Source organism: Malus domestica, chromosome 15 (genome assembly GCF_042453785.1).
Source record: "Malus domestica chromosome 15, GDT2T_hap1".
NCBI classification, from domain to species: Eukaryota; Viridiplantae; Streptophyta; class Magnoliopsida; order Rosales; family Rosaceae; genus Malus; species Malus domestica.
The window spans coordinates 17730966-17746577 of NC_091675.1; the positions used below are offsets into that span (position 1 = coordinate 17730966).

The 15612-nt window shown below is 36.5% G+C and overlaps 1 protein-coding gene across 2 annotated transcripts; it reads left to right on the forward strand.

The window, feature by feature from the left end:
• Positions 1-6077: 6077 nt before the first annotated feature.
• Positions 6078-9595, forward strand: LOC103400921 (pollen receptor-like kinase 3). Of its 2 annotated transcripts, none has more exons than XM_070814669.1 (2): positions 6078-7728; positions 8474-9595. In XM_070814669.1, exons 1-2 carry the CDS (start codon positions 6318-6320, stop codon positions 9043-9045), a joined length of 1983 nt encoding a protein of 660 aa, XP_070670770.1. In that variant the 5' UTR covers positions 6078-6317; the 3' UTR covers positions 9046-9595. The 2 variants fall into 2 exon arrangements, with proteins under 2 accessions (XP_070670770.1, XP_008337835.3); XM_008339613.4 differs by having other exon boundaries at positions 6080-7728; positions 8477-9595.
• Positions 9596-15612: the final 6017 nt, after the last annotated feature.

Here is a 15612-nt window from a genome sequence, read left to right on the forward strand (position 1 = left end):
ATTGTGACAACCCGTCCCGAATTCTACGATTTAATAAATTTTAAAAGTGTGAATTGACAAAAATGCCCCTAGAGGCAAAGATTTTGACTTTCGTTGACCATCTTTTCGTGACGTGTACAAACTATTATTTTACCGTATTCTCGAAGTACTCGATAGTATGAACGCGGAGGCACAATCAGAACAGAAATTGGGGTTACGGTTAAAATTTTATGGATCTACGAATCCAAAAGTTATTTTTGAAGAAATCACTATTTTATTTATCTTATACTAGTTTATATTGCTAAATTGTTATTTTATTATTTTCTGATTTGATCTTTTTATTATTTTATTATTAATATTTTCTACGTTACACAATAACGTATATAAATTATTATATTGACGGAATTCATGCAATTATGCTACATCCTACAAGATGCACTGGTATGCGTATTATTATTGTTGCCTTAATTATATTTATGGCTATGATTAATGTCTGTGGAATAGTATGATGTCGACGTAAAGTGTTGATTTACTGCCATATGATTTTATTTATGATATTTGCTCATCGTTTGCTACACCGGTCCCAGGCCAGGACCAGGCTTTCACGTGTATGTGCACATCATACTGTACACTCACTTAGATCCATTATAGGTGCCAATCCTATCCTAAATTGCTATAGGCAATTAGGACTCGTATGTGATGCGCATAGTGTCAGTCTCCACGTGATTGTAATACTAGAGCGTATATCATTGTTACACCCAGTCATGTTCATGTCAGAATACCTGTGCATGAACTCATGTGTCAGTATGTGTCGATGGGCACTCGTTATGATATGTTTGCTTATGCGAGATTATGCGATTACGGACATAATGTGTTTACTTACGAGATATTGTGCCGTATTGAATTCTTGAGATATTGTAGGCTACGGTAAGTATTTTCATACTATACGTAGTATGTATATTTTGGAAACTATACTTGTTTTACGGCGATGAGTTATTATGTTTTTGAAAAGGTTTTTTTACAAAGCTTTATTTTCAGGCCCACTCACACTTATTTTTCGCCCTCCAGGTTTTAGTGTTGAGCTTTCGTGTCAATGAGGATTCTTGAAAAATCTCGGTATAGGTGGCTACCTTTAATGGTATAATTCTTATCCTACCTTACTGTACTTTATTTATATTCTGACATCACGTGTGAAATGGGTTCATTCCCGCTCATAAGCGCACTCTTAAAATTAGGCACCTTTAGGTTTAAATTTATTTACATATTCCACTACACTACACTTTATGGCTTCGTCACCTTCTAGGTGTTAGCTAGCACAGCTCGATTTGGAGTCCAAGTGGACATTCCGGGTCGGGGTGTGTCATATATAGTTGTTTTCACATGATGCTAACAGGTAAATTAGTATATCCTACAAATAAAAAAAAGTTATTTTATTCAAAATTATCAATATTTTAAATCTAACATAGGTAAATTATTTTGCACAACATATATATAATAACAATATAAGTTCCTAGTAAATTATGTAATGATACATGCAAAATAATTTACCTACAAAATAAATCAATATTTTTTTACCTACAAAATTAATTAAATACCAATATTTTTGCAAAATATATATATATATATATAAAACAATTTACCTACATGCAAAGTAAATCAATATTAATTAAATAAATCAAATTAATTAAATAATTTACCTACATGCAAATTAAATCAAAATAAATTAAATAATTTACCTACAAAATAAATCAATATTTTTTATTCAAAATTAATTAAATACAAATATTTTGCAAAAAATAAAAATAAAACAATTTACATACATGCAAAATAATTTACCTACAAAATAAAAGAATATCGATTGATTGCACACTCTATAAAATAATAACAAAATGTGGCTAGTATACATGTAATATCACATGAAAAATAATTTACCTACAAAATAAATAAATGTTTTTAACCAATTGATTCAAAATTAATTAATTACATATTATTTTACATAAAAATATAGATAAATTATTTGCACACATAAACATAATTTAAAAAAAATGTGCCTAATACATACCTGCAAAATAATTTACCTACAATGATTGTCAAACAAATAAAAGAAATGAAACATAGGATGGTAAGAGTAGTATAAAGTAGATAATTTTATAATAATAAGGCACTTATTGTGACAGCCCGTCCCTGATTTTAAGAGTTTTTAAAGTTTTAATAAAGGATTTTACAAAAATGCTCTTTGAGGCACGCGCATTATTCGAGGTTAATCGTTGTGTTGTACCATCTAAAATTTGTTTTCTTGACATATCCTCGTAGTACTCGTCGCTACGGAAGCGTGGGCGCAGACGGTTCATGAATTGGAGTTATAACGAAAAAGATTTTAAAGTTTGAAGTTTGGGCATTTTATGAATTTTATTATAAAAATTTGGTGTGCCATTTGGATGGCCCAGATTAAAGGAAATCTGAAATGGATGGTTCAGATGTAAGGGAAGGAAAATAAAAATAAAAAGATGAAGGAAGGTTTTGCGTGTGTGTGTGCGCACGCGTGACTGGTGAAGAAAAAAGAAGAAGAGATTGGGCAAAGCTGCCCAACCAGAGGATGAGAGTAGGAGCTCCGGGGGAGAAAGGAGAGAGCTGGGTGAATGGAGAGAAGAGAGAGAAAAGCCTGGCCAATCGGAACAGGGAAAGGAGGAAAGGAGGGAAAGAGTGGCGCGGGGGATCGGCCGGATCCCCTTGGCCCGTTCTTGACCCGGTCGGTACCCATGCCTATTTTCGATGATTTTCACCCGTTTTTCCGGCGAATTGCTTCAAGAAACTTCATGGAAACACTCTAGGACCATTCCTCTATCCATTCCATCTCAAATTTGGAGAGATTTGGCTTTGAAAATGGAGAAAACCGCAAGAAAATGGTGCGGCGGCTTTGGCTTTGAATCACCCAATCCCGAAGCAATTCCTTCCAATTGTCACCACCCATAACATCCTCTTGAGGCCTAGAACAAAGCCCAAGCATTGGTTGGGACGGCGGAGTTGATTTGAGGACGAATTGGAACTCACCCATTTCTAGGGTTCATACGGTTTTGGTGGAATTGGAGCATTTCTAGGACAAATTGGACTTGGCCGCAGGTATAAATTTTGCTCTACTCTTTGAAATCTTCATTTTTGTATTTTTTGAGAAATTTTGGAAATAGTTGGATTTTCCGGCGAGCCGGGGCAGCCAACCGCCACCCACGGCGGCGCGTGCGGCAGCACGTGGCCAGTGGGCCGCCAATGTTATTTTTAAGCTATATTTGATGTCCTAAGTTCAGTTTTGATAGTGGCTTAACGTTGGTTAATCATTTGGACTTAATTTCGTTACGATGCGTGGTTAGGCCAAAATATGAATTGACGATCCGACCGTTGGATCGTCACCTAACTTTGATACGTTGTAATATGTAATATTTGAGGATTATAGGAACTTACTGATCGAGAATCCGATTTACGGATCTTTCGGAATTGGAGTTGTAAGTTCATAAGATTGAATGTTAACCGTCACTTGGTTTTGGCAATTGACGGAAATCCGATCGTTGGATGGTAATGAAATTTTAGGATGTTGTCCTAGAGGTATATTGTATATCTCTGGAAGTTTCAGATCGGAAATCTGAGTTGCAGATCTTCCGGATCAAACTACGTAGTGACGTGTTTTATATAAGTTATATTCTATCGATATGATTTCTGAGGCATGTCTTGATGATTATTCTAGGCGCCGATCGTCATGACGTCTTGATGTGTTGTGCTAGGGAGTTGTAGGGTGAACTCCAAGTGAGTGGGCAGTTATTTTCAGTATATATATATACTTGACGTTTTTCCCAGAAAATGTATTTAAAGGAAATGCAATTTAAATGCCATGCCATAAATGCCATGCATATACAATTATGTTTCGTGCATGAATTGATGTGTGATACCTTATATATAAAAATGTAGTGCTGTGGAGGCACAGGTAAGTTCAGGTAAGTTATGTTTGGTTTAGGTGAACTACGAACGGCTTGATCCCTGCTTAGGGTATGTAGGCAGCCTAACCAAAATGTTAGGTGCAGCCATACAATATATAAGATGAAATAAATGAGATATAAGTTTATTTGAGGAATTGAGAAGTGTGATGAACATGTTTGGTTGGCTATATGAGACATGATTGAGATAAAGGCCTTAGTTGTGAATAGAATAATTATAAATGTGTTGATGAGCATAGAGCTCATAACCTGCACCTGGGTGATTGCGATTTAGCCAGAGAAAGTTGGCACAGGCCTGTATATTATGTCACCTTCTGCACCATATGCTCACATCGGATCCAATTAGGTGCACAGTCTTGTCGTACAGACCACTATAGGTGGTTCCGACTCGTAGGTGACTAAGGTATTATCGCACAGCTAGCATTGAGAGGGTAAATTGAGCATAATTATATTACACCCAACCTTGTCGTACAGACCCTTTCCAGGGGTTCCGACTTATGTGCAGTATATTGCCGTATAGGTCATAGTAGTGACTCTGGCTAGATTGAGTTTGAGCTATGAATTCAACCGTACAGACTACCACAGAAGTTTCGGCTAACATATCATATTTCTATGAAATTAAACTTACCTGGATAGCTTACTTTGTTATAACTTGGTATGGCATATATATTCATGAGTATGATTATGTGAAGCATGAACTGAATTGTTATGATTTCAGATATATATATATGTATATGCTTATATCTTGATTCTGGGAAAATTATACAGGTTTTATGGCGAGGGGTTAGAACCTTTGAAAAGAGAAAAGGTTTTGAAAAAGATTTGTTTTACTGACCCACTCAACTTTATTTTTCGCCCCTTCAGGTTCTAGGTAGCAGTGCTTTGGTGGCCACAAGGAATCCAACAACATTCTGACAGAATTCACAAAAGTAGGATTCACCTTCGAGTGTTATAACTTAGTAATTGTCCTACTTGACTGCAACTAGACGTACTTCTACTCTAAATGTGTATTTATACACTTAGGCTCGCACTAGCATCTTTTCTTAGCTAGAATTGCTAGTGTTTCGGTTTTTATTTATTCGTAATTCTATTTATCTTCTCAGCTTCCGTACTGTGCAAATGGTTACGTCACTCGCACGTGGCGGCCAGCACGCCCTCCTTCGGAAAGGGGTGTGTCACTTATTTCCCACAATTATGGTGGATAATTAAATTCATTAACATAATTAAAGTATTGTGTGGGACAATTGTAAATAGTTTGAAAATAATAGGTATTTATTTGTTTACATGGTAGTCTATTTCAAATTTGGGTTTTATTTGGATGTTTAAAATGAGATGGGTTTTTGTCAAGAAAATAAGTATTGCATGAGTTTATATCTAAAGAACCTTTCTTAAAAATTTAATTGAGTACTGTAACTATTGTGTGGCCACGGTGCTATATATGATATTTAGCTTGGCTCCACTTAGCTCATTTTTAAACCTCTTATAGAAGAATAAATTGATATCGAACTCATCATCTTGATAACTCAAACCTAAAACCTTTTAGTTACAAATGAAGAAGAATATCACTACACCAATATTAAGTGGCAAGTATTTATATTAATTTTTAATTGTTTGTGACCAAATAACAATTAATAGCTACTTTAAAGATAAGATTTATTGTTCCTCTTCTTCTTTAACGAAGTTAATCAATTTGAGAAAATCATGGTGTAATAATAGAGAAACGGCCACGTAGTACAACCAATTTCACAGATGAACTCTTGCATGCATTCTCATGCAGATAACGCTGGTACTCTAGATGGAAAATCTAGTTTCTACTACTGGCTATCTAGTATTATTTACACAACACCCGTTCACTTGTGATCAATCATGAAAGGGTGGCACCGCAAATATGGTGTCTCCTTCTACCAACTCTACCCAACTGAAAGGAATGAATGAAAAGAATGTTTTTGTGTGTAATTTTTGGAATTTGAAGTCCTGAAATGTAGGGCATCCAATGGCTGAAAAGGTCAATGCAAGTTCCACAACCTCCACCTCTCTTTTCTCCCTCTCTCTCTCTCTGAATCCCCCACAAGAGGCAAATACAGCCCTCTCTCTTCTGTACTGAATCTCTATTCTTAGATTGTCTTGTAAAATCTGGCAATCTCTATCCCCCCAATACACCCCACCCACCTAAACATGTCACACGCAACTCCTTCCCCTCCTCCTCCTTCCCCTCCTCTCTCATACACCCTACATTGATGAAAAACAAACACACCAAACCCTCACACACAACACCACCACGCCATCTCGAACAGCGGCTTGTTTTCTATCCGGTGGAGACGACGACACCACATTGTCCACCTTCCGGCCTGGCAAATGGTCGCTGTTCGCTCGTTCCTCTTCCTCCTCATCTTCCTCTCCTCCACTCACCTCTCCCTCTCCTTGTCACAAGAACAAGAAGCTCTCTTGAAGCTCAAGAACTCTCTCTCTCCTGCAGACAATCCCTTGGACAACTGGGAACCAAACACCTCCCCGTGTAACGACAAATGGGCTGGGATTGTCTGCAACGAAGATGTCATCACTGGTCTCCATTTCCCCAACATGGGTCTCTCCGGAAATATTGACATCGATGCATTGAAAGACATTCCTACCCTCAGAACCATTAATATCATGAACAACAAATTCTCAGGTCCGATTCCAGATTTCCACAAGCTTGGTGCATTGAAATCCATGTTTTTAGCGGGAAATGACTTCTCCGGTGAAATCCCAAAAGACTACTTTTCCAATTTGACGTCGTTGAAGAAAATTTACATCAACGGTAACAATTTCACAGGAAAAATCCCAGAGTCATTGACCCAATTGACCAAGCTAGAACAACTTCACTTGGAGAAAAACCAATTCACAGGCCCTATCCCGGAGTTAAAATCAGAAGTATTGAACTCACTCGACTTTTCGAACAACAAACTACAAGGTCCTATCCCGGAAACCCTATCGAAATTCGACCCCAAGGCGTTTGAAGGAAACGAAGGACTATGTGGCGGGCCACTCAAGTCATCATGCAAGCCACCTCCAACACCGTCATCTCCTCCGCCAGAATCCCCATCAAAGTCACCACCCTCGGCGCCGCACTCGACTCCATCTAAGAAAGAGGAAGATAAAAGATCAAAAACCATAATCATAGTCATCAGTGTCATTGCCGCTATCATGGTTCTACTCCTGCTTTACGTGCTGCTCACAAAGAAGAGGCGAAAACCAGAGGACGATTTCAACGTGCTCGGCAAAGAACAGATCATGGATGACCATCGTAATGTACAGGAGCAGGTGGTTGACGTTCATGTTCCAAGCACCACAAATCGCAGCGTGAGAAGCACGAATGAGTCAAATCGTAGCATGGAGGTCAACCAAAGCAATAGCAGAAAAGGTGGCGGGGACTCGAAGAAGGGGTCGAATCATGGGAAAATCGGCATGAACGAGCTTTTGATGGTGAATGAGGAAAAGGGTACGTTTGGATTGCCGGATTTGATGAAGGCAGCGGCGGAGGTTTTGGGGAATGGAGGGTTGGGATCGGCTTACAAGGCGGTGATGTCTAATGGGTTTTCGGTGGTAGTGAAGAGGATGAGGGAGATGAATAGGTTGGGGAGAGATGGGTTTGATGCTGAGATGAGAAGGTTTGGAAGATTAAGCCACAAGAATATATTGACTCCTTTGGCTTACCATTATAGGAGAGAGGAGAAGCTGTTGATCTCAGAATACATTCCTAAGGGCAGCTTGCTATACGTTCTGCATGGTATGAGTTTGTCCAAGTTTGCTCAATTAATCTTAACTCAGGCCTCCTTATATGTTAGAACCATGTTTGTTTGATTGACTGGTAACGAGTATCATCTACACTACTTGATACATCATTGACTAATATTGAGTACCAATCTACAATATTCGAGACTGATCGATATTATTAATTATATATAAGTAAATTATCGGCCAAATATCACATATATATACCAAGTATTGTAGATTGCTATCTAGCAACAAACCATTTTTACCTTGTATGACAAATCTAATGAAAATTAGACTAGGGGCGTAATCATTCTAATCAATGGTTTGGACTACTAATCTACAATTCTTGGTACATTGTTAATAATTAGTTGACATTATCAAATATCAGTAGATTATCAACCAAATCTGAATAATGTACCGGGTAATGTAGATTGGTAACTAGTACCTAACTCTTCTTTTCCCTATTACAGATGATGTGGGAGAATCTAATGAAAAATTAGGGTTCTGCTTCTTGTTAAATATGACATGTTATGCAACTACACTATTAATTAGAATTCACCTTATCAACGATTTAAGTTGACGGTCTAATAGTATAAGATTGTTCAATGAAAGACACTTCTAACTAGATGAACACAACAAAAACTTCCATTGGATAGGGCTACAAACTTCAATTTTGTTTCTTGGTGGTATACATCTATAACTTTGTAGCTCATAAAAATCTAACCAGACTGATAAATATATGCACAATTTTAAATTAGCAGGTGATCGTGGAATTTCTCATTCGGAGCTGAACTGGTCAACCCGTCTGCAGATAATTCAAGGAATTGCATGTGGAATGGGATTCATCCACACAGAGTTTGCATCCTATGACCTGCCCCATGGAAACCTAAAGTCCAGCAACATTCTACTAAAAGAAGACTATGAGCCCGTGCTCAACGACTATGCCTTACATCCCCTCATAAACCCTAGCAATTCTGCACAATCCATGTTTGCTTTTAGGACCCCAGAGTACATAGAATCCCAGCAAATATCTCCGAAAGCCGATGTATACTGCCTTGGAATTGTGATCCTTGAAATCCTCACCGGGAAGTTCCCATCTCAGTATCTGAGCAACGGGAAAGGCGGAACCGACGTCGTTCAGTGGGTCCAATCAGCCATGGCTGAGCAAAGAGAACAAGAGTTGCTAGACCCAGAGATAGCAAGTGAGACAGATTCAGTGGATCAAATGCTGCAGCTTCTGATGGTTGGAGCTGATTGCACTACGAGTGAGCCTGAGCAAAGGCTTGATTTAAGGGAAGCCATTAGGAGGATTGAAGAGGTACGAGTTTGAGAAGCATGCAGGCATGCATGCATATATATATGCGCTTGCTAGGTATACTTCAATGCATACTTCAAGACAAATGGGATTTTCTTACAAAGGTGAGAAATTTAAAGGGCTGATGCGCGAAACCACAGAAGCTAATGCAAATGAGTGAACATTGATAATTCAGGAAGTGTTTTGTTTTTCTCCTTACCATGCATATATATAGGTGAGTTAAAAAGAGGGTAGGGGAGAGAGAGAGAGAGAGAGAGAGAGAGAGAGAGAGAGAGAGAGAGAGAGGGTGTTGGGTTGGAACAAGGGAAGAAAAATGGAATTTAGTGAAAAATACTGAATATATTAAGTGATATTTCTATTCTGAAGGAAGGTTTGGTTCTTAGTTCTTGGGTTTTTCTTTTTCTTTTTAAATTTAGATGTACAGAGAAGGAACCTTTATAATTTTATTTTTTCTAGCTAGGAATACCAACAGGGAGATTCATTCATGTATTTACATGTTCCTTGACTAAACATACATGTATTGCATGATTTTGTTTTAAAGACGTCATTTACCAAGTTTTCAAAACTGCCAAAGAGCAAAGCTATATTTTATAGATAAAAGAGGTTTTATAGTAGCTCAGCATTGAACTAAATAAAACTGTCATATTATTTTACCAATAAAATTTGGTTAATAAACTTGGTATTAACAAGTAAACAGAAGATATATTGTTGTAAATGGTGTAAATGCCCCTTATAAATGTGAGCAACCAAGTATGATCATACCTTTACAAAATTGTCAAAGAAAGTGTCTTGGTAGGTTTGTTAGGTTGAAAGGCACTTTGTTTATAAAACAATCATCCCGGCAAGAGAAGAAAAAAGAAAGACACAAATAAGGGTAATGTTATGGAAACTAAATTTTGTAAACTAAATGACATGGAAGTTGACGATTAGATAATTGTTTAAGCGTTGACAAACGTGCTCATTTTTATTGATGACACATCATTTAGTTTGCAAATTTTGTCTATAAATTTAGTCTCCTAAGCATTGTCGCACAAGGAAATGCAAAAGAAAAAAGATAACGCTTGGGAGACCGAAATTTGAAACCAAATTTGAAACTAAATAATGTGCCACCAATAAGAAATAAGTACGTTAGCCAATACTTAAGTAATAATTCAATTATCAACAACCATATCATTTGGTTTACAAAATTTGGTTTAAGAATTTGGACTTCCTAGCATTACCCGAAAAAAAAAATATCAGTCCTATACCAGGGCTAGAGAAATAGAGAGAAAAATAGTAATAGTTATCTTTATGCTCTTACGAGCAATTACATCTAAATTCAAGCAAAAGTTTCCATGTTGTGTGTGCATTACACACATTTTTGTGCATCTCTAGTATCACAAAGACATGTCAAGAAAACAAGGAGTGCTACGATTAAAATTCTTCATCATTCATGAAGTAACTGACTTGTGCGGCCAAGAACTTATTAACAGAACTAAAGAACAATATGAACAAGCAGAGAGAGGAAAAATGAAAGAACAAAGTATCTCTAATTTCTCAGTAATGAAGTGTTTTTACAAAGCTTTCTTATCTCATCTGAAAAGATCAAATGGCTATATGTACTAACCATTCACAATCTACAATTACACTATTACCCTCTAACCTCCTTACTCAATTACAATCTTATCCTCTTTAACAAACTCAATCTCCAACTACTTTGTAACTAACTTGACTTGCACCTCCTTGCCATGTGTCATTGGTTAATAGAACTCACATGCCACAAATGTATATCTGTTTCTTTCTATATCTCGTTTCTAGTGCAACTTTTCTCTGGTGTGAATCTTATTTACACACTTAAATAAGAGCTTGGATTCAAATGGAAGGTGGAGATGTAGAGTTTAAATTAAGTTACAACCGGTTAAATATCCAAATATTAAACCCGTTAAAACATGACGACCCGGTAAAATTAAACAGCCCAGCCAACAAAGGAGTCCAACCACACCAGCTCCGACAGCCACCATCCTAACCAAGGTATTAAATATCGGTAATATCGGAAATATCGGTAATCCGAAAACACGGAAATATCGATAGAAATATCGGGATAATATCGATATCGATAAAAATTACATGGAAACCATGGAAATTTTTATTGAAACTTTGCAGGATGTTTATTTAGTCAATTATCTATTAGTTTATCACAAAAAATTGGAAGGAAATGCATTGCATGATGGATTTAACATTATCAAGTTGATTATATAGCGAGCTGACAAACATTGTGAGTGTAGAAAATATGTAGTAATTAATGAAAAAAGTCTAAACACACCATAATCATTTATATATAATGAATTAGTACAATATTTTACACTTTATACATTGCATGGTAAGATACATGAGTGACTTAGTACCACATAGAGTTCCTATGAGGTTCAAATTTTTCACTATCTTCATCATCTCTATGTGTAGAGTGAGTGTATTGTGAAAAGTAGTTATCAAATGATAAATCCCCAAAATAGTTTTGCATGTAATTGTTAACATGCCACCCATATGGATCCGAGATTGGTTGACGTTGTCCATAAGCAAAATCATTTTAAGATTGAGTCTCGGATTGTTTCCATGAGTCGCTCGATTCCATCCCAACAGGAATGGGATATGAAGGGTAGGGAAATGGTTGGTTATGAGTATTACCATAGTTATTACTTCCCACTCCAACAGAGTCCGAAGTTCTAGATAACGAGTCATCTTCTTGACTTGACAAAATCCCCTTGCCTCTTTCTCTACCAGTATAGTCTTTCCCTATGGCACTAATTCCTGGTCCTGCCCGCCTACTGCCATGGTCATCATCCTGTGTTGCATGCGTGAAGTTTGCCTCACCAGTGAAGGGGCTCATAAATCCGGGAGGTGGTCCAACATAGTTTCCATATCCACCACCACTACCTCTAGCTCCACTACCTCCAGCTCCACTATATCCTTCATCATTCCCACCTCCGATGGTAGGTGAGTCTCCTGATCTTGTACTAGAGCTATCATTAGTATCAGTATGATGTTGTGGTTGTGTAGGATTGGAAGAAGGTGGAATTCCAATGTTTCTTGGTCTTAGGCGCAAAAGTTCTTCCAAAGAGTCAGCGCTACTAGATCCCACCTCCTCCTCTAATACTCTTTCTACATTTATCCCTTCATTACGTGCTTCTTCAGCAACTCTGGAAGTTGAGTTGCCTTCATCATCATCTAAATGAAGAGGTCTAATCCATTGATAAAGTTGGTTACCCTCTGTATCATCATCTTCACCAACAATATCAAACACATCTAGTGGGTCACCACGGTCGACATGATCTATTTCTGCTTCCTTATCTCGAATTTGAAGCTTCATGTTGTAGTAGCAATAAACTAATTTTTCCAAGCTACTATGAGCCAACTTATTTCTTTGCTTTGTGTGTATGAGTGCAAATGTGCTCCAATTTCTTTCACAAGCAGATGAGGAAGCTGTTTGTGATAATACTTTGATTGCTAACTTTCTCACAGTTGGTGCATCGATCCCATACATGATCCACCATTCAGCTACAATGAAAAACAATGTTGATAAGCCTAATAACTCCAACAAATTCTATTATAAACTTATAGTGAAATATGTTTATACTCACTAGGAGACATATTTTTTCGAGCAGCAACTGATGTTGGTTCTCCAAAAGTTCTTCTTGCATCTTTAAACCATGTTAGCTGAATTCAATAAATCGTGTTAGTTTAATCCAACAAAGTAATTATTATAATTTAAGTAATTGTGTACCTCATTTCCAAATTGGCCAACTGCTGGTGATGCAGGATCTAATTTAGAGTATACATTATGTACAGCACGTATAAGAGTACCATCATCTCCAACACCGAGTCTGTATTGGTATCGGGGATTCAAATAATATGTTGTTCAAAGAAACACATACTCTAATAAGAGAAATAATACTTATGCAACTAAAGAAATGAATTGCAAATTATAACATAATTTATACCTGCTGCATGCAAATCGTGGTATAATGTTTTATACCATCGGTCTTCAATTATCTTTATGACCCACCTTGCACCATGTTTTCTTTCCAATTCATCATTCACTACACGCATCAACTCATATACTGCCCCCATAGTAGGATACACTTCTGTGTCAACGATCCGTAAAACTTTGTAAAGAGGTTCAAACACTTGGCACACATGTTCTGATTGAGTCCAAAAAGCATGATCAAGCACTATACTTTCCACCATACGACCTGCATTTGAGCGGCTCAAATTGTGGTTGGCACAATCGTCACTAGTGAATAGTTGCTTCAACCCTGCTTTCTTCTTAAGTATGCTGTCTAATGCAATATAGTTGGTGGCGAATCGAGTGGTAGCTGGATGAATAATTTCTCCTTTGCAAAATTCACGCATCTTTGCCAACAACCAACCGTGATTGTAAATATAATTTGTGATCATTCTAACTCTTTTTACCACAGTAGCAACATTCTCTCTCTTCCCCATTGCCTCAAACATGAGATCAATACAATGTGCTGCACATGATGTCCAAAACACATTATGATGCTTCATTAACTTTTTTCCAGCTTTGACAAATGCAGAACCGTTGTCGGTCACGACTTGGACAACATTATGCTCTCCCACCTCCATGATTACATCCCTCAATAATTTGTAAATATACTTGTAGTTCTTTATATGGTCTGAAGCATCAACAGACTTCAAAAAAATTGCCTTTCCCTTGGAGTATACCATGAAGTTTATGATAGACAATCTGGTCGGGCCAGTCCATCCGTCACACATGATTGTGCAACCATTAGTTTCCCACTTTGACCTCAACTTGTTAACATACTTGCCAATGTCTTTATACTCCATATCCAAATATTTGTTTCTTATCTCATAGGGAGTGGGAGGTTGTACTCCAACACTGGCCTGTTGACATCCCACTACCATATTTTTGAAATGATGTGATGATGCCTTCGCAGCAGGGACATTTTCATAGATAAAGAACTTGCTAATTAGACGCCTCATTCCCTCCTTCACATTACCTCCAATGAAATAACTCCAAACACTCTTTTGACATGCTTTGGATGACTTATATAAACTTGGGGCTATTGGTGGTGTTGGTTGTGATTCCCTAATATAAAACCTAGTGATGAATAATAATCCAATTTGATAATAATCCAATTTAATAATAATCCAATTTAATGAATAATCCAATTTGATAATAAAAAAAACCTAATATTAATGAATAATAATCCAATTTGATAAAAAAATAATCCTAATATAAAACATAGTGATGAATAATAATCCAATTTGATAATAATCCAATTTAATAATAATCCAATTTAATGAATAGTCCAATTTGATAATAAGCCAATTTAATGAATAATCCAATTTAATTAATAATAATCCAATTTGATAATAATCTAATTTAATGAATAATAATCCAATTTGATAATAAAAAAAACCTAATATTAATGAATAATAATCCAATTTGATAATAAAACATAATATTAATAAAATAATAAATAACATTAAACATATTAAAATTATCCTAGGGAATAATTATACAACATTACTTAATTACTTAAAAAAATTAACATGTAATTGTTAACATTACTTAATTACTTACAAAAATTAACATGCAAGTATTAATTACTTAAAAAAATTAACATACGAGTCCACACAAATTTATTTGTTATTGTATAAATTACAATAATATAAATATAAGTTTGTAAACTTACCTTAAATATGGAACCCTTTGTGTTCAAACTTTGGAATGGATCTGGAATGGCTTTGAAAATGGTAAGGGAAATACAATAATAAATAACATTAAACATATTAAAATTATCCTAGGGAATAATTATACAACATTACTTAATTACTTAAAAAAATTAACATGTAATTGTTAACATTACTTAATTACTTACAAAAATTAACATGCAAGTATTAATTACTTAAAAAAATTAACATACGAGTCCATACAAATTTATTTGTTGTTGTATAAATTACAATAATATAAATATAAGTTTGTAAACTTACCTTAAATATGGAACCCTTTGTGTTCAAGCTTTGGAATGGATCTGGACTGGCTTTGAAAATGGTAAGGGAAGAAGAAGAAACGAAAATGCTCTGAATGCCTCTGATACTCCACCTCTGATAAGGTGAAAGAATATAACAGACAGTGGCACATGGTTTTGCATGTGAAAGAATATCACAGACTCACAGTGGCACACGGTTTCATTATTAAAGCACTATTATTTGTTGTCCATGGTCTGAAATTGTAAAAAGTGATTGTAAAATCAATCAGGTGAGTCAGATGAGATGACCCAACCACACACACACACATACATGCCATCACACACGCACACAGACCTCGCACGCATACGTCTCTCTCTTTCGAATCTCGATCCTTCTCTCTTCTTCTCTGAGCTCTCTTCTCCCCCTTCTCCATTCTCCCACACACACAGATCTCCCACTCTTTCGATCCTTCTCCCACACACACGCACAGAGACCCACATCGCCTTCTACTCCTCAGTCCTCCCTCGTCGGCGCCGTCTCTCTCCTTTCTCTCTGCACCGAGGGTCCGAGACCCACATACACACACGC

Coding starts and splice junctions, on each gene's coding strand:
- LOC103400921 (XM_070814669.1), top strand. CDS start 6,318: ATGGTCGCTGTTCGCTCGTTCCTCTTCCTCCTCATCTTCCTCTCCTCC. Junction 7,729..8,473: donor CTTGCTATACGTTCTGCATG/GTATGAGTTTGT, acceptor ATTTTAAATTAG/CAGGTGATCGTGGAATTTCT.